The sequence below is a fragment of the Mauremys mutica genome, chromosome 2 (genome assembly GCF_020497125.1).
Source record: "Mauremys mutica isolate MM-2020 ecotype Southern chromosome 2, ASM2049712v1, whole genome shotgun sequence".
Lineage (NCBI taxonomy): Eukaryota > Metazoa > Chordata > Testudines > Geoemydidae > Mauremys > Mauremys mutica.
The window spans coordinates 274927283-274948392 of NC_059073.1; the positions used below are offsets into that span (position 1 = coordinate 274927283).

At 44.3% G+C, this 21110-nt stretch overlaps 1 protein-coding gene across 1 annotated transcript in view; it reads left to right on the plus strand.

Moving 5' to 3' along the window:
• The first annotated feature begins 5096 nt into the window (after positions 1 to 5096).
• The window catches only part of PTPRN2 (protein tyrosine phosphatase receptor type N2), a 954782-nt gene continuing 938768 nt past the window's right edge, over positions 5097 to 21110 (plus strand). Inside the window, exon 1 of the mRNA XM_045004717.1 lies at positions 5097 to 5319. Within this exon, the coding sequence (XP_044860652.1) occupies positions 5199 to 5319 (121 nt within the window). The 5' untranslated portion in view covers positions 5097 to 5198. The remainder of the gene's footprint in view (positions 5320 to 21110) is intronic.

Consider the following 21110-nt stretch of genomic DNA (forward strand, 5'->3'; position numbering starts at 1 on the left):
CTGGGTGTGTTCACAAAGGTGCAATGCAGAAATAATGAAAAATACATGGGACTAAGAAATCCTGCAAAAACTAAGTATTTGCTGAAAAATATCTGTAGGACTAGAGAATTAGAGCTAGTCCTAAGGTAAAATAGGATCTTCTTGGTAATATTTTAGGCTTACCAACTTTGAAAGTGGCTGTTATGGGGTGGACTAGGTCCAGAGGCCCCCTGCTGGAGGCCTCAGGATCCTGCCACACTCATCCCAGGTATGGAGAAGTGGAGAGGCCCTCCAAGCAGGCAGCCCTGGGTGGGGGTATGGCCCGAAGGCAGGGCTGGGACTGGTTTAAAGACTGCAGACACACCCAACCAGAGGGGGCACTTGCAAGAAGTGGGTGCCAACCCCATTACATTAGGTACCAGAAGTGGGGATCCTTCAGACCGATCCGTGATCACCAAGGGGCATGTCCATGGATGAGGTGATCCGCCTGTTAGTAGCAGGCCAGTAGCAGCAGGAGGCAGCTATGCAGCAGGAACAGCAGCAGTGGCCCCAGGCTCTGCTGATGCAAGTAATGGAGAATCTGCAGAGGCAACAGGAGGCCCAGTCTGTGGCGCAGCAACGGTGGCAGGAGATCCACTCCAACCAGCAGAAGTGGATACAAAGGCGGTTGGGTCACACCACACCCCAGGACCCAGTTGGTGATGGAACTGGTGGTCAGTTTGCTCCGGGCCTGGCGAAGCTCGGACCAGATGAGGACCTTGAGGCCTTTTTCTGGACTTTTGAGTGGGTAGCCAAGGTAGCAGCCTTGAAAGAGTCAACTTGGGCAACCCATATAACACTATTCCTGGTGAGTGAATCACAGGTGGCTTACTGGGCGGTAAGCAATGAGCAGGCAAGTTCCTACCCTGTGGTGAAGGCAGACATTTTGGATCGGCTAGGGCATGACCACAGGTAATGGCCTTGAAGTTGCGAGACCTGGCGACACGCTGGCTTTGCCCAGAAACCAGCTAGGTGGACAAGCACCTGGCTCAGGTGGTCCTAAAGCAATTCCTGAAGGTCCTACCAGGAGGGGCACAGAGCTGGGTAAGGCATTTCCAGCTGGTCTCAGTGGGAGAAGCAGGGTAAGGACACCCCAGAAAAGAGTCCAGAAACGAGACCAGAATTCCCCAAATGTGAGGAACCTGCTGAGGAAGTGTCAGCTAGAGTTGGACGAGGCTAACATCTTCAGAGAAAAATTATAAGCCAGCCAGTCCGGGTAGAGAAGGAATTGGCTTGGGTAGAGGTGGAAACCAAGGGGCAGAGGCTTTATAGGCAGTATTGGCCCAGGCCCAGAGGGAGAAGGCTCAGCAGGTACAACCGGATACAATAGAAACCCAGGCAAAGGCCTGGCCCAGCAGAGTACAGCAGGGACCCAGACAGAGTTCAGGATCAAGCAGAACACTGGGGAAACTCAGGCTAAAATACCCAGTGTGTTAACTAGTACAGAGGCCCAGACAGATTTGTCACAGCTGGAAGAGGCAAAAAAGAAGGGTAAGGATAAAGAACAGGACCCTAGGATAGGGAAGGGAACAGTGCATGTGGGCTTTCTGAGCTCCCTCCTAAGAGAGGATGACATGGTGAAGCGATTGGCGGCAGCAGAAAAGGAAGTGGAGGATCTCAAGTTCAAGAATGAGCAGCTGACTGAAGAGCTCCAGTTCACCGAGGAGGAAAAAGAGTGCTTGCGCCATACGATGTACGGTTATGAAACACAGTTAGAGGCTTAGTGTACAGAGACCCCAAAGCCCAGGAGGTGAAAGTGCAGGAATCATGTCTCCTGTCACCCAAATTCGGCTACCTCTGGAGTGAATGGCAAAAGCCTTTAAATTGCACACAAAGGGCAAAGCCTGGCTAGACGCTCTCCAGACAGTGAGGTCTGGGGAAGGGAGACCTGATTGAAAGGGGCAAGGAGTAATATAGACTCTCAAGGTGAAGAGGCCCAAGAGAAAAGGACCCTGCTAGATCAGGGCCATAGGCACTGACTCTGGGGGTGCTCCGGGGCTGGAGCACCCATGAAAAAAATATAGTGGTTGCTCAGCATCCACTGGCAGCCCCACAGGTTGCACCTCCCACCTTTCCCCCAGTGCCTCCTGCCCACCACAATCAGCTGTTCAGCAGTGTGCAGGAGGAGGCAAGAAGAGGCGGGGCTGGGGTGAGGGCCGGTGGAAGGGATGGAGTGAGGGGCGAGGCCTGGGGTGGATTGAGGGTCAAGCACCCCCCGGGAACAGAGAAAGTCAGCGCCTATGATCAGGGCACAGAGAGACTATAACTAATAGCCCTCCAGACAGAGAAGTCTGGGAGGGGGAAGACCCTGCTAATGTGGGGCAAAACGAGAGAATACTCTCTACAGAACTACCACCCCAATCCTGTCGGGGAGGGGAGAAGTGTGATGGGATGGACTAGGCCCAAGGTCCCCCTGCTGGAGGCCTCAGGGTCCTGCCACACTCGTCCCAGGTAAAGAGCAATAGAGAGGTCCTCCAAGCAGGCAGCCCTGGGGGTGCAGCCCAAAAGCAGGTTGGGACTGGTTTAAAGACTGCGGATACAGCCAAACAGTGGAGGCACTCGCAAGAGGTGGGTGCCGACCCTGTTACAGTGGCACTTTCAATAGTTTTGGAATGTCTGTCTCACTTGTCAATTAACTATCTTTATCTTCTGTTTGAGGCCTTACTCCTGACTTCACTGGCCTTGTGTACTTAAACAATTTCCTATTATTTCTCTTTTCTTTGATGAATTGCCTTCTATGTCTCTCAAGTTCATGTTTTTAAATATTAATGTTGTAATCTTTCTAGTCACCTGCACACTATGAATACAAATTTATTGAGTTTCAATGATGCTCTACATTGTATTCATTAATAAATGTTTAGTAGCTATGAAGATAGTTCACTGCAAACAATAGGAATTACAATTATCTGCACTAATGTTACAGTTATCTTGTGATATATTAAACAACTTATATCATTATGCCTGCTATTTGCCCCTTCTTAACTCAGTCATTTTTTGCACTTTCCTGAAAATTTATATGGCCTTTTTCATTGTTTTCTCTACTGATGGCTTTAAAGCCAAATGGTTTGCATGACCCATGAGAATAGCCTAATTTATCTTGCAGCACTTCCATCTCTGTTCTCTATATTGCTTTTTTAGTTTTCCCCCTCCCAGATCTCTGGTGAAATTAAATATCATGATGTTCTTCACTTTTGTGTGCCTACTACTTTCCAAACTTATGTTTTTCCAAGAAGTCATGAATTGTCCTATTCTTTACATCTCCTCCACCAGGATTAAATAAGGAAGTAACCCTATACACGTCCACAACTATCACTCCTATGTCTTAAGGGAGGGCCTCACAAACTGCTCATAAAAGCGAAATGTAGGAATGCTGGTGTTGGCACAAAATTTGCATGACAAAGAGGAGATTGCAGTCACTGTAAACTTTAATATGGAAGAGCAACTTGGAGAGACTACGGGTCCCAGAATGCAATGCTCTGCGCCTCCATGTATGCTGCAGCTCCACATCTATGATAAGTGACAGTTAATGCTTTATTCCAACTTTATAAAGTTCGTGAATGAGAGGCTATAATGATTCTAGCCCAGTAAAAAGGGGAAGAAGAGATGTCATCAAATATAATGAAAGGTTAGTTGCATAAAGGCTGAAGCGAGAAAAAACTTACATAAAGGCCCAGCAACAATATATGAATTCAGTCATTAACAGTGTGTGGTATTGGGGTCCAGCTGTTTGTATGCCTCCAGGCTTGAGGGCAAGAGCAATAACAGGACAGCTGTATGAGCTAAAGAATGCAAGATTCTTGGGATTTAAACTACGCACACTAAAGGATCTATCAAAATGGTGAGGTGATGAGAAGAGCCTATGAGGGGAAATAAAAGCAGTGTTTTTTTTCTGGTGGAGGTTCTTGCGAGATCCCCCTGGCCCCTAGTTAACAGCCAGCCATTCAGTTAAAGAGGATGTTGGGGTGATAACTAGGTTTCTAATGGAGACACAGCCTATACAGATACTCCTAAATCAGCCCTGCTGGATATGGTTCATCTGTGGGCTCTTAAAATACTCCTGAATGACAAATAACGTCTTCATGGAGAAGTTGCAAGTATTTTGGAAAAAAATCTCTTTGAGGTGGACACACAGTTGACACCCATCTACAACGCTTTCCCTCTCACTTAAATTAAGCAGGATGAACTGTTCTTACTGTATTGATATTTACTGTAAACTTATCCAGTAAATGCACTTAATATAACATTTCCTCCCTCCTTGGGTTATGATGATGTGAAAACAGATGAATAGATTCTCAAGTCCTTTACTCCCCACCCCCTCATGTTTTGCTGAATTTTCCCTGAGATAGGCTTTTGGGGGGGCGGAGAAGGACAATGTTAGTGGGAACCCTTGTTAAAATATCAGCAGTGCCCACGGGAGGAAGGGGAGATGGGGGGGCTGAGAGATCCTAACCCGTGTGGCAGGGACCTACCGATTTCCCCACTTTTGACCCTTTGACCGCACCACCTGTCCTTATTTTTTCTTGTTGCTCCCCATAATTACTTGAGTCCCGGGCCCAGTGGATCCTCCTCATAAGAGAGATTAGAAGGAAAAATGTATTTCTGGCAGCAGATCAAAACGCCAAGGGTGTTTGTGGGTGACGGTGAGAAGCTGATATTTTGGGGCGTTTGAGCCTCATTTCACCCTGAGGCCCCTTTCTGTTGTTTTAAATACTTGATCTTCCCTGCACCTTGCAGGCACCAACGTTTGCTGCCAGGGAACCTCACTCTGGGGCAGAGGCAGTGAGGGAAGCCGACCCCCACCCTCCCTCAGTCTGGGGAGCTCCCTCAAACCCAGTCCAGTTGGGGGGGAGCTCCCGCACCCCCAGTCCAGGCTGCGGGCAGGAGAGGCGGGGCGGGAGCCCCGGCCCGCGGGGCTCAATGGGAAGCAGCTGCAGCGCGGAGCTCATTCATGTGCAGGGAGGAGGCGCCTGTGCGCCGGCTGCCCCTCCTGCTGCCTGCCTGGCGTGGAGGCCGGGGAGGGGCCGGCTGGGGCGGGCGGCGCTGGTAGCTGTCCTGGGTGTTGAAGCTGCTGCCGCTGCCGGATCTAGGGAGCCGCCGGGAAGCGGAGCCAGCCCGGACGAGGCAGCATGGACTGAGCGCCGGAGGGAGCGGACCGGGCAGCCGCCTGCGATGGGCCAGGCATGATGGGGGCGCTCGGCTCCATGCTCCCGCTGCTGCTGCTGCCGGTCTTCGCCGCCGCCCCGCACAGCCAGCTCCCCCGCGCCGGAGCCGGAGCCGGAGCCGCCGCCGAGGCCAGATTCGGTGAGTGCTGCGGCCGCAGAGGAGGGGCCGGGCCGGGTTCTCCCAGGTGAGCGGGGCTGCCCGGCGGACAGCCCCCACCCCCCGCAGCCCGCCCGGTGTAACCCGCCTCGTGTGAGCCCTTCGGCCCGAGCCCCCCTGCCGCCCTTAGCCCGCCCGGTGTCCGCCGCCCTTAGCCCGCCCCGCCGAGCGCCCGGTGTCCGCCCCCCTTAGCCCGCCCCGCCGAGCGCCCGGTGCCAGCCCCCCCTGCCGCCCTTAGCCCGCCCCCGCCGAGCGCCCGGTGTCCGCCCCCCTTAGCCCGCCCTGCCCAGCGCCTCGTGTGAGCCCTTCGGCCCGAGCCCCTCTGCCGCCCTTAGCCCGCCCGGTGTCCGCCCCCCTGCCGCCCTTAGCCCGCCCCGCCGAGCGCCCGGTGCCAGCCCCCCCTTAGCCCGCCCCGCCGAGCGCCTCGTGTGAGCCCTTCGGCCCGAGCCCCTCTGCCGCCCTTAGCCCGCCCGGTGTTCGCCCCCCTGCCGCCCTTAGCCCGCCCCGCCGAGCGCCCGGTGCCAGCTCCCCCTTAGCCCGCCCTGCCCAGCGCCTCGTGTGAGCCCTTCGGCCCGAGCCCCTCTGCCGCCCTTAGCCCGCCCGGTGTCCGCCCCCCTTAGTCCGCCCCGCCGAGCGCCCGGTGCCAGCCCCCCTGCCGCCCTTAGCCCGCCCCGCCGAGCGCCTGGTGCCCGCCTCCCTTAGCCCGCCCCGCCGAGCGCCCGGTGTCCGCCGCCCTTAGCCCGCCCCGCCGAGCGCCCGGTGCCCGCCTCCCTGCCGCTCCGCTGGGCGCCTCCTGTGAGCCCCTCCGCACGAGCCCCCAGCCCTCTACTGTCGAACGCCTCGTGTGTGCCCCCCCGCAGTTCCTCCCTACTCACCAGGTTGAAAAACCTCCCCCACTCACCTCACTGCCAGTTTCATGAGCCCCCCTCACTGCAGAGCCTACTGCCAGACTCATCATCGTGTGAGACCCACTCCAAATCTATCCTATTGAGACCGTGGTGTGAGATCTCCCTGCCAAACTGACCCCACCCAGTCCATTGTGTGAGATCCCCAGAGACCCTCCTGCCAAACCCACCCCACTGAGACCATTGTGTGAAACTTCCCCACTGAGGGCTTTCAGGTGAAATCCATCTGAACAGAGACTACACCACCAAAAGCATTTGTGAGAGCTCTCCAATGTGCCTACTTGTACTTGTGTCCCTGGGAGCATTCCCTGAGATTCACAGCAGCTAAACTTGCTACACTGAGACCATTCATTTCAGGCTTCCCACAGAGACCCTCAACACCAGTCCCTTAATCTCCTCATCAAATTCAGCCACAGAGATCAACTACATGGGACCCCCTCAAACTAACCTCATCATGCTGAGACCCCCTACCAAATTCACCCTATTGAGACCATTAGTGTGAGACACCCCCTTCACGTGCTTCTCCAACTAAATTCATCCCACTGAGTCTCCCTCTCACATTTAAATCTTCCACTGAAATCTTCCAATCACCAAGTCCCCAAAATTAAAAGTACCCCACTGCCACCCACCCCAAACTAAATGCACCAAAGTCTCCATATATTTAATCTCCCTATATCACAATTTATTCCACTGGGCCCCTCGTATGCTTTAAACCCACACTGAGATCCCTATACACAGAAATTCCCAAACAACCCCCCTCTGAGATACCCCAAATTAACCCACCCACTGACACAATACTGAACTCCAGGTTAAGCTTAACTCATGGAGAGCCCCGAAACTATTGAATATCCCATGAAGACCATCAAAAAGCCTTATCCTGCCGAGACCTTCTCAAACTAAGTCCTCATACTAAGATTCCATTTAAATAAACCTCCCACAGAGAACTTCCAAGCACTAAACCCTGCACTTGAATTCCCTAAATTCAGCTCCCCAAAATCATGAGACCCAACACTAATCCTAATCTGCCCAGAGATACTCTTACAACTAACCTCATGCTCTGCAGCTAAACACTAAATCTGCTTATCCAAACCCCATCACAACAAACCTTCTCCTTTCACTGAAACTCTTATAACTAAATCCCCATCAAAGTTACTCACAATGAGATATATCTAAACAGTCACCCTGACTTACAGCTTCCTACAGTGACTCACCTTGTAAGAAGAAGGTGGTGACTTGGTGAGTTTTGCATTTGGCATCATTTTAGTGGCTGCCTGGACTGGTTAGGGGGATCAGAATGTCTAGCTAAATTAGCTTCCTCTGAGAAAACCCCCTTTCTATAATAAAACAATTAAATTAAAAACAGAGGAACCCCTCCAAAGCAAACTGTACAGTTTTCCTAATAATGATATTGTTTGCTAAAAAGGATTAAAAATGAAGCTAATGATTTCAGTAGGAGTGTTCAAGCCAGAGAGAATAGACATTAAATGCTTGCTGTGAGGCAGGTAGGTGAGACATATTTTTAGGGAGAAGGATTTTGGACTGAAGATAGCAGCAGCATCCTCAGTTGCTTCAGTCATGGACCCTGCTCTTCATGGCCTCAAAATCTTGTGATATGCCTGTGTCCAAAATCTTCCAATATTATCTTAGTATTTTCTTTTAATTTAAGAATGCAGTCATTTAGATTCTGCTTCTTGACCCAATTCAGTTTTATGTTCAGGGCACCAGGAACCAGAATTTAAAATCTTTTGGGGAATCACAAGAAGTTTGAAAGTATGGATCTTTTTGAAAAGGAGGAAAGGCTTTATTGCCTTTCAGAAAAGTCAGGAAAATAAACAGCTCTAGCACTGCTGGGCATGGAAACAGTTTTAAAATCTCCCATCCTTTTAAAATTTTATTAATCACTCTGTGGAACATCATTTCAGTATCTTGTTAATCGTGAGTTCAACACTTTAATTTTTACTAATTATGAAGGGTTTGTACAATTGTAGGCAACAATTACTGCAATAAAAACAAATGTAACACTGTACAATATGTCTGAGTTTTTGGTTGCCGTGGAGGTTATACATTTGCTTTCCTCTGTTTCAGCACAATCCCACTTTCTTCATACACAGTAGTGAAAATATACACAGATACATTATAAAACCTCTATAATAAATGCTGGAGTCCACTTAAAAACAATGTACCTATTGAAAAAAATCATATTTAGTTTGTATTTAGTAGGTGATCCAGTAAGTCTCACTATAGACTGACTCATAAATATACACTCTTGCAGAACCTCACAGGACCTTTTTGTGTGCAAAATTGTTGTATAAGTTAATTACAATAAAATGATCATCTTCAAATGATCAGCTATCTATTTTATAACAAATACCTACATGGTTGTTTCAAGAAGTTGGGTATTGACAAGTTAAAATGCAAGATAAAGTATTAGATCTGTAGATCTTCCTTCCTCTACCCCTATATTGCACATACTATTGCAAGTCTGTCCTGTAAGAATGTGTTTTTATAAGATACCATTATCAGCAAGAGAACATACTGCCTGCTACTGCTTCTTGACATTTAAAATGCTTCTTTACTGGTAGCATTTTTCACGCAACTAAATGTGAAAACATATGGCAAAAAAACTAGATTTAGCCAAGAAGAGATGGTCTTATCTTTCCAACAAGGTGTTCAGTTTCTCAGAGGAAAAAAAAACAGCTGAGTACATTGTATCCAGTATATAAACTGTGTTCAGAAGACTGATTTAAAAAAAATAGAGCTGATAGTTTAATATTCTAAATTTAATCCTTATATGTTAAAGGGACACTGCCAACTTGAATTTTTGGTGGTTAACTATTTTAAAAAACAATAACACAAACAACAGTTTCTGACAGAGCAGCCTACAAACAATATATCCTTATTTTGTTTTCTAAATTCCCTTTTAAAAAAAAAATTCTGATCCCCTACTGGTGGCAATATGGATCTTTTCCGCTAGTCAGTTTCTCCCTTACTAAATAGCTACACAAGAGAAACTGAAATTGGCTGTGCACAACATGTTTTCAAATACATAAATCAAGTGGTTTTACTAATCTTGATAGTACAGAAGGTACAATATTTTCATACAGAATTGTTGGTTTCAATTTGATGGTGTCTCTCTTAAAAAGATACAGCTGGATCTGATTTTCATATTAGATTACTTAGATGCTATGGGAAACTTGAACAAAAAGAATTGTCAGTATTGTTTATTACAATATTGCATTGAAGAGATATTTTATTTATACTAAAACATTAAACTTAGGTCAGTACTTTAAGGTGAGTACAATCACCTTAATATTGGTATTAAGTAATCATTGTATTTTGATGTTTAATTTTATTTTAGATATGGTGACTTAAAGTATACATTTGTAATGCAGAAGGTGATGCTTGTGAACTGCAGTGAAATGGATGTGGTTATTTGTACAAAAAAAGTTAATATTTTATGATGTATTTTGAATGTAGCAATGTAGTTCTGTGGTTTATAAACTTGAGTTCTGTTTTTGTATCTTTAGCTCTCTATTATGATTGCAATAAATCAAAGTGTTTTGGAAAGTAAATTGTTGGAAACAATTGTTTCCAAGTACTCTATAATAACAGTTGCCTTCAAAGTGCTATGGAAATTATTTTATCAAAATTTGCTGTAAATGTAAACCAAGATCAAGTGGACTATAATTTATGTGGCAGCATTTCAGTTTAGAAGAAGTAGGAAAGATCCTTTTTTTGATAAAGCAGTAACTGTAGGTTCCATTCATGCTTGTCATATACAGTGAATGAACAGAGTAAATTACATTTCATTTCAGTTGCAGGTTAATTTAAAAAATGGTAGGTAGGTAGAAACTGATTACATTAACTTACAGACTTTTAGATAGTGCTGTATATTATTTGTATAAGTTTCACAAAGAACACTGTGCTAAACAAAATTGACTTGGGCTTCAGTCCTGGGATGACTAATATGAGTAAAGTTGAGCACATGCTGAATAACTGCCTGATCAGGGGCTTGGGTTCCCTCTCCTTCTCTTCCTTCCTCCCCCCGCAACAGAGAGAGAGAGAGAGAGAGAGAGAGGAGGAGGGCCTGTATGAATATGGAGTTAGTTCTACATCCAAATGTTGATTCTTAAATTACAAGAATACTGAATGGTTGACAAGACCGAAGAAAGGATACAAAAGGATACAGTGTCTTTTTTGGTCAGTGGTTTGAATTCAGTCTAGGATTAGTAGTGGCTGAAAGTTGCTGCCATCTGATGGCTAGTTATTGGGGAATGGCAAATCAATTGATCTCAGTTTGGTACTTAATGGACAGGTGTTAATATTACCAAACCCACCTGTGATGGGGACTGGGCTTACCACTGGTGCTTTCTAGTGATTAGGTCTCTATGTCTCAGCTCTCTCCTGATGCCAGTGTCCCACACCAGTAATCACTTCAACACTATGGTGGTCCACTTTTCGGTACATAGCAACTCGGCCCTCTGGCTGGGTCACCATTTGGGTTCACCCCCTTCTGGGATAACAGAGTTGAACAAAATAAAGGGTCTTCAGCCCACTTCTGGGCCCCTGTGGGTGGCATGCCATTGACTCAGTGATTACAGTGTATCTGTCTTCTTTGGGGTGGGGACAGGGAAAGGGGTTTAATGCCCCTGTGACACTGGGCACCCCTGCATTCACACTCTATACTAGTGTAATCATTTTGTACAAAATATGCATTGAGGTGGCATTTGAAAACTAATATTAAATATTTTTGTGATATATGTACGTGGTGGGTATTAAGAGAGATGTGTATATATTAGAATTATGACGGTGCCCAGTGCTCCTCAAAGATGTCTAAGGAGTCAGTGGACACTGCCCAGAGGAATTCTGCTTGGAGGCATGATCATGTGAGGACTGGAAATAGCTCCCAGAGTCATAGAGCAGCTCCCCATTGAGCTTTCTCCTCCTGGTTTGTGGATGGCCATTTTGGCCAACTTGAGCAGGAGGCCTGAAAACTACAGAAATAGCAAGTTAGGGGGAAATCTCTTGTATTCCTTTATGCTTTTACATTGCCTGTGCAACTGCTGCTGATGGACTCCAGCACTCTGAAAGACTTCCACTTCCATTTTCAAAAGCAATAATATATAGCCCAGCTTCATCAAATTTGCACTCCAGCACAAAACATGACCAGTGTCCTCAGATGTTCTTGTATCAACAGATTGGCACCCCTGACCATCACACATTCCATACAGTTGGATAGTTATTTTGCCTGAATATTGCTGAAGTTATCACTGTTAAGGTTTAGAGGCAGATTTAGGAAGGGATAGTTTGTGGGATTGGATGAAAATGGGAGAAGAGATTAGAGATTGTTTTAGAGATAAAGCTGGGAGAGGAGATGTGACGGTGCTGCCCGTGGGAGCCAGCTGAGGTCACTCAATCAGGGTGAACTGCAAACCAAACGGGGCAGACAAACCCCAAACGCTGGTGGTTATTCCAATACTTAGATTTACCAACCAGCACAAAACAGCTTCTACAGTACCTCACTGGTCACTTAGAAGTCCAAACCACACAATTCCCTTAAAGTGCCCAGCCTCAGGCCTCCATCCAGACACACCTGTCAGATATGATGATGATTCCTGAGAATCTTACTTCATCATATAAAAGAAAAGGTTCTTCCAATCCCAAAGGATCAGCCACATACCCAGGTCCAATTATAACTTAGATTTTACCCAAAATACACGCTATAGCCAATTCTTATTAACTAAGCTAAAATTTATTAACAAAGAAAAGAGAGAGAGTGTTGGTTAAAAGATTAATCTACAGACAGACTTGAATTCAATTCTTGAGGTTCAGATACATAACAGTGATGAGCTTGTAGTTGCCAAAAGTCCTTTTAGAAATAGTCCATAGGTTATAGTCCAATGTCCATATTCAGGGTGGCTCCAGTCAATGACTGGGGATCTCAATTCTTATGGCTTAAGGTTTCCCCCTCTTGAAACCCAAAGCAGATCTGAGATGAAGAAGGATCGTGTCCCAGGCTTCTTATACATTTCCAGCAGCCTTTCGGCCTGAGAAAACAATAGGCTTAACTCCTTCTCCCAAATATCCTGGCAATTAGCACAGAGTAATTTATCCATTAAACAGTTCAGATACAGGTTAGCACAACCTTCAAAGAGACACATAGACAATAATACTATTTCACTCAAGTATCCTCATAAATGTTAATATTCCTTTTTTTGATCTTTGAATTAAAACTATAGCAATAGACAAGACTTGTTTGCTGACATCACAAGACCTGAGCAAACATCTCCCCTTCTGCCTCTAACAATGCAGACTTGCATTTCAAAGCTCTAGTCATTTACATATCTTCCTAACCTGTCCTCAAGGTTCACCCATGGGTCAGGTCAGTCTATGAGTTAATTAAGTCTTTCTGGCCCTGTCACCTTTCAATGAGATATTATATCACAGCCATAACGTCACAGGAGAGGAGTGGTGATAGAGAAGTTTCTGATAGGTTGTCTTAACTTTGCATCTGAGAAATCAACTAGATGTTGGGCAGAGGCAGGGGAATGGGGGTAAGTGGCATGTTTCTGTGCCGGGAGTCAGAAGTTCAGGAGAGGTGTCAGGGAGTAGAGGCATAAAAGTAAATGTGAAGATGTATAGATGTTTGGAACAGGGGAGAGGGGAGTTGGGGATTAAACAGATATACAGGATTATGGGAGAGAGGAGCAAAAGTATGAAATGATGAGAGGGTCGAATTGTAGATGGATGCCATGGAATTGACAGAGAGGTTTAGAGAGAGTTAAGGGTAGCAGCAAAAGCATAGAATCCTAGAAGATTAGGGTTTGAAGAGACCTCAGGAGGTCATCTAGTCCAACCCCCTGCTCAAAGCAGGACCAACCCCAACTAAATCATCCCAGCCAAGGCTTTGTCAAGCTGGGCCTTGTCGAAGAAAAACTCAGTTCTCGCTTTTCGTTTGGGTGCAGCAAAACCAAATACTTTATTATTTCTCCAGTAATTAACCTTTTTATCTCTTTTTTTTTTTATTTTAACCATGATGCATCTTTACCTGGTCCGGACCAATACCATGAGGCGGTATGACAACCCCTCTTGAGGCGGTAAAAACCCCTCAGCACCGGTGCATTCTAATGCATTTACCTATGCATTACCTTATGCATTTACCTATGCATTTACCTTGGCCAACTCAGCAGTTCCCAGTACTGCTATAAACTAACCTTATTGGGGCCTCTCCCCAATACCACTTTGCATCTGATCCTGCTGCACAGTCAATAAGTTCAGATGGCGTGAGCCCAACAGAGACAGACGTCCTCACGGAAAGTCCTCCTCCGATACCCCAATAGAGATTTCAAAAGGTCTCATACCTCTCATGTGGCGCCATGGGGTTCGAAGGGGAATGATCCGTAGTAGCCGTCTGTGGGTCCGTGGGCGTTGCCATCCCGGACGAGCCCCCAAATTGTCGAAGAAAAACTCAGTTCTCGCTTTTCGTTTGGGTGCAGCAAAACCAAATACTTTATTATTTCTCCAGTAATTACCATGGAGGGAGAGAGTGCCATAGGACACAGGGTCCTGGACAGGTCTCTCAACTGGTAAACAATCACAGCAAGCCTTTATACCTTTTACAGACAATTTCTAACAATAATACAGACAGTAAAAAGCAACAAATACATTTTGTTTATACATAAGCTTCTCTGCTATCTCACTAGAAAAACAAGACTGCAAGATTGCATATTGCAAGGTCGTAATAACTTTCACACAATTCCCTCTGTCTTACATTATCTTGCTTCCTCACGTCACCAGGGTCACAGTTAACCTAACTCATGCTAACTAACATTCATTAAGATCTCTTTAAAACCTTGTTAATTATTTACTGGCTTCCACAGCCTTAAAAACCTCTAAGGATGGAGATTCCACCACCTCCCGAGGTAACCCATTCCAGTGTTTCACCACCCTCCTAGTGAAATAGTTTTTCCTTATCCAATCTCAACCTCCCCCACTGCAACTTGAGACCATTATTTCTTGTTCTGTCATCTGCCATCACTGAGAACAGCCTAGCTCAATCCTTTTCAGAACCCCAACTCAGATAGTTGAAGGCTGCTATCAAATCCTCCCTCACTCTTCTCTTCTGCAGACTAAATAAGCCCAGTTCCCTCAGCCTCTCCTCATAAGTCATATGCTCCAGCCCCCTAATAATTTTTGTTGGCTTCCACTGGACTCTCTCCAATTTTTCCACATCCTTTCTGTAGTGGGGGGCCCAAAACTGGATGCAGTACTGGTGAGATGTGGCCTCACCAGTGCAGAATAGAGGGGAATAATCACTTCCCTTGATCTGCTGGCAATGCTCCTACTAACGCAGCCCAATATGCCATTAGCCATTTTGTCAACAAGGGCATGCTGTTGACTCATATCCAGCTTCTTATCCAGTGTAATCCCCAAGTCCTTTTCTGCAGAACTGCCGCTTAGCCAGTCGGTCCCCAGCTTGTAGCAGTGCATGGGATCCTTCCGTCGTAAGTGCAGGACTCTACACTTGTCCTTGTTGAACCTCATCAGGTTTCTTTTATCCCAATCCTCCAATTTGTCTTTGTCACTCTGGACCCTAACCCTACCCTCCAGCATATCTACCTTTCCCCCAAGCTTAGTGTCATCCATGAACTTGCTGAGGGTGCAATCCATCCCATCATCCAGATCATTAATGAAGATGTTGAACAAAATCGGCCCCTGGACAGACCTCTGGGGAACTCTGCTTGATACCAGCTGCCAGCTAGACATTGAGCCATTGATCACTACCCGTTGAACCCAACAATCTAGCCAGCTTTGTATTCACCTTATAGTCCATTCATCCAATCCATACTTTTTTAACTTGCTGGCAAGAATACTATGGGAGACCATATCAAAAGCTTTGCTAAAGTCAAGGTATATTGCATCCACCACTTTCCTCATATCCACAGAGCCAGTTATCTCATCGTAGAAGGCAATCAGGTTGGTCTGGCATTACTTGCCCTTGGTGAATCCATGTTGACTGTTCCTGGTCACCTTCCTCTCCTCCAAGTGCCTCAAAATGGATTCCTTGAGGACCTGCTCCATGATTTTTCCAGGGACTGAGGTGAGGCTGACTGGTCTGTAATTCCCTGGATTTTCCTTTTTCCCTTGTGTATCACATTGTGCAATGGACAGATGTCAAGAAAGGTGTAAGCAGCAAGCCATTCTGAGGAGCGAAGGGGCTGATCAGAGAGAGGGCAGTCCTAAAATAGAGAAGTCAGAGTGAGTCATGCATGGTGAAAATGAGGTTGAGAGAGTCCAAGTGATTGGAAGTATCAATCCGTTGTTGGAGGCCAAGAGAAGTAGTAAAGGAGATTCAAGGGCTGGATGTAGATTATGGCACTTGGTGGTAGGGGGAAGAGAGAAAGGGAAGTGCATATGAGTGGATGACTATGGAGCTTGTTAATGTAAGTTTCAGTTCTTTGGGTGGTAATACATATTTTTATCCCAACCAGTATAAATTAACGTGTATATATACTGCAGCATTCATGATAACACTCATTATACTGTCCAGGAGAAGAAGAATATTTATCTTATACAAATAATTATAGAATTTAGGATCATGTTTATAAGGCAATTAAAGTGGCTCAGCTTTAAGGAGCCCATGCCTTTTGAAAAATAAAGCGTGCTATAGGAAATTACAGTATCTTGTTGTTTTCCGTATTTTTTTCATTTAGTGCAAACATGCTTTATTGATACTAATGAGAATTCACTGATGCAGAATGCCTCTTAATGAAATACTGAGAATTATATATCAAATAACATTTTGCATAAGATCAAAATGTTTATAAATCAGATTCCTCCTTGAGTTTTAAAGAGTAAAACCAGTTTACTAGGAGAATCTATGAGAGTTTCAGTGGGTCATAGGGGGAACCAGGTCTTTTGTTTATTCACAGTCCAGCTAGACACACTGAGTGTGTAAGTGCTGCATAGGCTGCCTCATGTTTCATTAGCAGTAGGTTTCCAACCTTATGTGAAGGGAGACATCTCTGATGAGGCAAGTGTGGCTCATTCACACACCATAGTTGGTACAAAGTTTGACTACCATGATGGATTAACATGAAATTATGTTGTGGAAGTCCACTGGAGATGGAGCTGATAGGGAAAGATTGTATGGCGGAGTAAGATTTTTAATTTTGTTTTACTTTGCTCAGATCTGAATTTAAAGTGTGGCTTCAGAGGGTGACAACCAATGAATCCAACTAAATCACCACCAGGGAATTTGAGTTTGTTTTCTAAGTCTTAAAAATATCTAATTATACTATATTTCTCTTGGTAAAGGTAGGTCTGTAGAATGTTAATTTTGATTATGCAATATGTTATATATTTGCTGTTAATCCATTTAATACCTGAGTACAGCTCAGGGCTTGCTTTGATATCGCAGAACCTCACTTAAAATAACACATGCCATTTTCCATCTAGCCCTTGCTAAATATGATCAGGTTCCCTCCCACCAGCCTTCTCTCTTCCTCCCCATCTATGTATTCACAAGAACCACTGGCTGTCTCTTGGTTTATGCAACCAATTTCAAGTAATAGGGATCCCTCTCCACCTGCTTGTGAAGCACTGCATTCACTGGTGAACATCCCTCACCCCACTACATGGAGTAGGAATTAAAGATATGGAGCCAAAACAAATGTTCCAAGTTTAAAAAACAAACAAACAAAAAACAGGATGGTGGAGTTAGGAATTAAATATCTGATTTTTTTGGTGGGGAGGAGGCTGTTAGTGGAGATAAGAAATCAAGGGTATATGGTGCGGTATTGCCAATCTCAAGCATTCAAAAATCATGTGTCACGCCTCCATAAATCATGAGACTTAAAAAAAATAATAATTAATTTTGGATTTTTTTAATATGGTTTCTAGTTTTATCATTTAGCGTGTGCTGGCTTCAAGTTTTCAAGCTTTTCTCCATAACCACGAGTGCTAGAAACTTACTTTATTTTTAAAATTAAAGCTGATATTCTTATACAGTCTCTTTATCAAGGAATTAGGGCTTCAGGAAATACATGAAAAATTGCAAGACTCATGATAAAATTGGGAGAGTTGGCAATACTGATGGTGTTTCAGCTGTTGTGGATTGGATGTGCGATGCATAGCACCTTGAAGAAAAAGGTCTGATGTGGCCACAGTGGTTGCAAAGATGTAAGGTCTCTTCTTGCATGACAGTAAGAGGTTTCAGGCCTTCAAATCCAAGTTCCAGGGCTGAACTGTCTTGCAGTGTAACTTAAATATGATGCTGTAAATAAAATATTGGAATGTATTTTCCCAAAGAGCATTTGCAGAATGGAAGGCTCTCATGCATCAGCAGTCTGGTGGAATGGTAGGGAAAACTAAAAAGTATCATTTTAGGTATTAATTTATTGTGTAGATTAAATATTTTATTCTGATGTTTTTTAATCAGATGAACACATTTTTGGCTTGGTAGCACCGTTGATTACTGGAGAGAGGTCCAAGCAGCTTCTCTGAAGAGGATTTTCCTTTCAGAGCCAAGATTTGGGTTTGGTTCCATCTTCAGTTAAGATACTAATGTTTTACCCCTACAGACCTGAAAGCACATGCTGCCCTTGTTACATGCATGGAACTCACACAGAAATGAGTGGTAGGTGCACTTATGTCTTGAAAGAAGTATATAGCCTCAATATTCATAACTTTGGAATGAGCTGCAAGTCAAAATTAGTTTAGTAGTTCCAGTGCAGTACACATCATAAAAATCACCACAAAGGAGGTTTGATGGATCCTTGGCTTGATAGAGACTTTCACCTATATCAGAGGGGTAGCCTGTCAGAGTCTACCCTCACTTGAAACTGGGCGGTTTCAAAGTGAGGACCCGCATGTCTTCCCCCCACCCCAAAATCCTAGGGTAGGTCTTCCCTTCGGCTGCCACCACCCGGTCAATTCCGTGGGCCGGGACACCCCTGTTTCCCCCCTTGGGAACACAGATCAATTCACAGAGGAGGAACCTTCCCCCTCCCCCCTCTCTCCAGCTTGCTCTGAAGACAGAGATGCCTGGATTCAAACGCCTTGAATCTCTACACACAGGGAAGCAGCCCACTTCCCCCTCCCCTTCCCCTGAATTTCCCCAAGGGAAGGAATTAACCAAGTCCAAAGAAAAGAAAAGAATTTATTAAAGAATAAAAAGAAAATACAGAATCTCTATGAGCCCAAGCTGGACACTCATAGGGTATAACCTTATCAATCTCTGGAGAGAATCCCCTCTCCCCCTTTTCTCAGTAAAAGCAATATCAGCAAACAGGAATAAAGCATTTCCTTTAGCAAACACACAATTGCAAATATAGAAATCAAATCATAAGACTAATTTGCCTTTCTAATTAATACTCACTATTAATTAGTAGAAACTACTCCAGGAGAACTTGGAGACATGACTGTCCTCTGTTAGATTCAAGAACAGTTCTCACTAAGACAAAGGCTTCCCTCCACAGAGATTTGAAAAAATCTTATCTCTGATTGGTCCTCTGGTCAGGTGGTCACCAGGTACTACATGTTAACCCTTTACAGGTAAAAGAGACCTTAACCCTTAACTATCTGTTTATGACATAGCCCTATTAGTCTGTATCCACAAAAACAACAAGGAGTCTGGTGGCACCTTAAAGACTAACCGATTTATTTGGGCATAAGCATCCGTGGGTAAAAAACCCACTTCTCCAGATTTTAATGTGCCACTGGACTCCTCAATGTTTTCAACTATATCTCACTGGTTCAAATCTGGCCCAGCTGAATAGTGACTGAAAATCATTATCTGATTGTTCATACGTGTGTGTGTGAAATAAATTGGACTTACTTCAGTTTGTAGGGACAGGGATCCCGCCTCACAAAAAAAATGGCCACCGCAGCTGAAACTAATTGCCAGTCTTATCAGAGTAGAGGCCATGTTTCAGCTGTACATTGGGTTACACTCTTGCTCTTGGAGCTGTCTTGCTAGGTTTAGTTTGAAACAGCCTGACAGAACATTGTGGGAAGGGTTGCATTACCCCTACTCATACCGTACCTCTGTTGTAGACGGATAAAGGACCTCACTATCCAAAGCTCTCATCCTGGCATCTTCACAAGAATAAATTAATTTACTTTAAAAACTGACACAGCTGAGTTCAATTTGCAGTTTACCGTTTGTAATCTCTTCTCAAAATAGGTTCAGGAATGGAATTTCAGGGGTAAGACTGAGTTGCACTGGAATAGCAGTGTGGGGAAGCTTGCACAACACCATGATCCTATTATGCCTGAATCTTCTTGCTGCTATTGGTAAATTCTTTTCATGGGTACTAAAGTAACTTAAATCAACTACTGGCTTTAAGAAAGCAATTTTGTAATGTACCATGTCATAGCAAGCTAAAGTCAGTTGTATACATGTTCATTTTACTGAAGTGCTAAAACACATGAAGGAATGTAAAATGCTGCAAAAGATTATCTTATTTAAATCATATTTTAAACCCCAGGACATTTCTACCAATCTTCAGTCCTTTCCAACTGTAGCAAACAAAGGGCAAGGTCTTGCAAAATGTTGAGCACTTGGTTAAGCATTTAAATGTGGCTTAACTTTAAGTGCACAAGTAGTCCCACTGAAGTAGAGACTATTCTCCTGCTTAAAGTGAAGTGCATATTTACTTGCGTTGCTGGACTGAGGGCAGAGAGCTCAGCATTTTGAATCATTGAACCTTACGAATATGAAAATGTTAGGTCCTTCAGTTATGCACAAAGCTTAACAGGAACAATTTATTTTTAAAAAATGAGGTTTATAACAGTATGGCAGACAGAAGAGAGAGGTTTAGAAAGGCAGTACTGATAAAATTGGAGCTCTGGGTCCAATTGTCCTTCTATGATTAACATGTTCATGATATTGAGCCTAATTCTATTCATTCTCAAGTGGATGGTAAAACTTTTATTAATTTCTATGGAAACAGGATCAGGCCCATTGTTTCTAGTCTGTTTTTAAAGTTATATATAGTTGGAGTTGGTTCCAATGAGAAGATTTCTGTGGAAAAAAATTGTGCATTTCCCTCCCTTCCTAATTTTTAATTGTAATTTCTTTCTTTCTATCTATCTATCTAATCATGTTACTTTGGGCATAACTACTGCACCCTGGACTATACGCAGACACTCCCCATTGAATAATGACAATTGAAAAATAACTTATTCATAATCAACATGACAATGGTGAAATCAGAGATTTCCAAGGAAAAAAAATAAAGTTAGTAATATTCTGTAGTATTTCCATCTTATCAACTGTCAATAGACTGGGACATTAAGATCACTCAATCATATTCTTATGTGGCAATCAGAGTAAATCTCTCAATCACTTTTTTTATTGAGCAATAGAAATTGCTGCTGTCTGTGACGACTGAGTAGCATTTGGAAAAGGAGTGAGGGGAAGCTTTCATAGCACCATGACTACATTATATCAGGCATTAAGGTTAGTCAAGCAAAGCGAGGTGCTACACTCAATGGCATTTTTGTTTGTCCATCTGTCATGTCCACTCTGAAGAGTTTACAATCTGAAGGCAAATAACAAAGAAAGGGTGGAGGAAATGAGTAGCAGGCAAGCAAAAGGGGTAGCAGATGTCATGTTGGTTGATATAATAGGTACTAAGAAATACGGTAACTAAAACGGTGTGTGTGTGTGTGTGTGTGTGTGTGTGTGTGTGTATAGTGAAGATAAAGTAAATCAAAACAGATGCATCTCAGGGGTGTCCTGATGAACTAGTGGTTTAAAGGATTACTGGACCTCAGTGGGTGCATGTCCAGGCATACAATTAGCCATTTTAATTCCCTTTTAACAGAGTGATCTACACTGAATATTAAGCTGTTCATCTCATT